The sequence below is a fragment of the Aphanomyces invadans genome, assembly GCF_000520115.1.
Source record: "Aphanomyces invadans strain NJM9701 unplaced genomic scaffold supercont1.402, whole genome shotgun sequence".
Taxonomy (NCBI): domain Eukaryota; phylum Oomycota; class Saprolegniomycetes; order Saprolegniales; family Verrucalvaceae; genus Aphanomyces; species Aphanomyces invadans.
Genome location: NW_008580547.1, coordinates 10,662 through 11,204, shown reverse-complemented (window position 1 = coordinate 11,204; position 543 = coordinate 10,662). Strand labels below are relative to the sequence as shown.

At 46.6% G+C, this 543-nt stretch overlaps 1 protein-coding gene across 1 annotated transcript; it reads right to left on the bottom strand.

Moving 5' to 3' along the window:
• Positions 1-339: 339 nt before the first annotated feature.
• H310_15371 (hypothetical protein) lies at positions 340-522 on the bottom strand (the record flags this gene model as incomplete). The annotated part of the gene is made up of 2 exons (XM_008883347.1): positions 340-403; positions 470-522. 2 exons carry the CDS (start codon positions 520-522, stop codon positions 340-342), a joined length of 117 nt encoding a protein of 38 aa, XP_008881569.1.
• Positions 523-543: the final 21 nt, after the last annotated feature.

Here is a 543-nt window from a genome sequence, read left to right as displayed (position 1 = left end):
AAAATCAGAAGTATGACAGCGAGATGCAGTTACTAGAAATTGTTTCCACTTATTATTGCGTGATAAGAACGTCTAAATCGTCAGCAATAATGACGAGACGGGCTGATGACGTAGGGCGGAAGCTTTTCGAGAAATGTCCTCCAAACACGACCATCCATCCAGACGGATTCTTGAACATCGTAGTAATTCCCCTCAGGGTACGTTGCTACTTCGTTTTGTCGATCAAGCCACCTGGCGTACCATGGACAATGAAAAGAATTGGAAGCGTTTCGCCTACAATATCGTCAGCTGAAAATTATGGGAAATTTGCACCGTTCGAACGGCATGTTAACACGGCTGTCAATCGAACCGATGTTTCTGCTTCTTGTCCACACGCGACGACTGTCCTTTCTTAGCCAAAATTCTGCCAAGGGGCATCCCGTAGTGTACAGCCGTTTCGTCGACATTGAGGATGTCACAAGGCTCGTACGCGTGGTACTTGTCCCAAAATTTCGCCTCGAACTCGTGTTGTAACGCTATCATTTCGCCTGTCTGCAGTTTCGT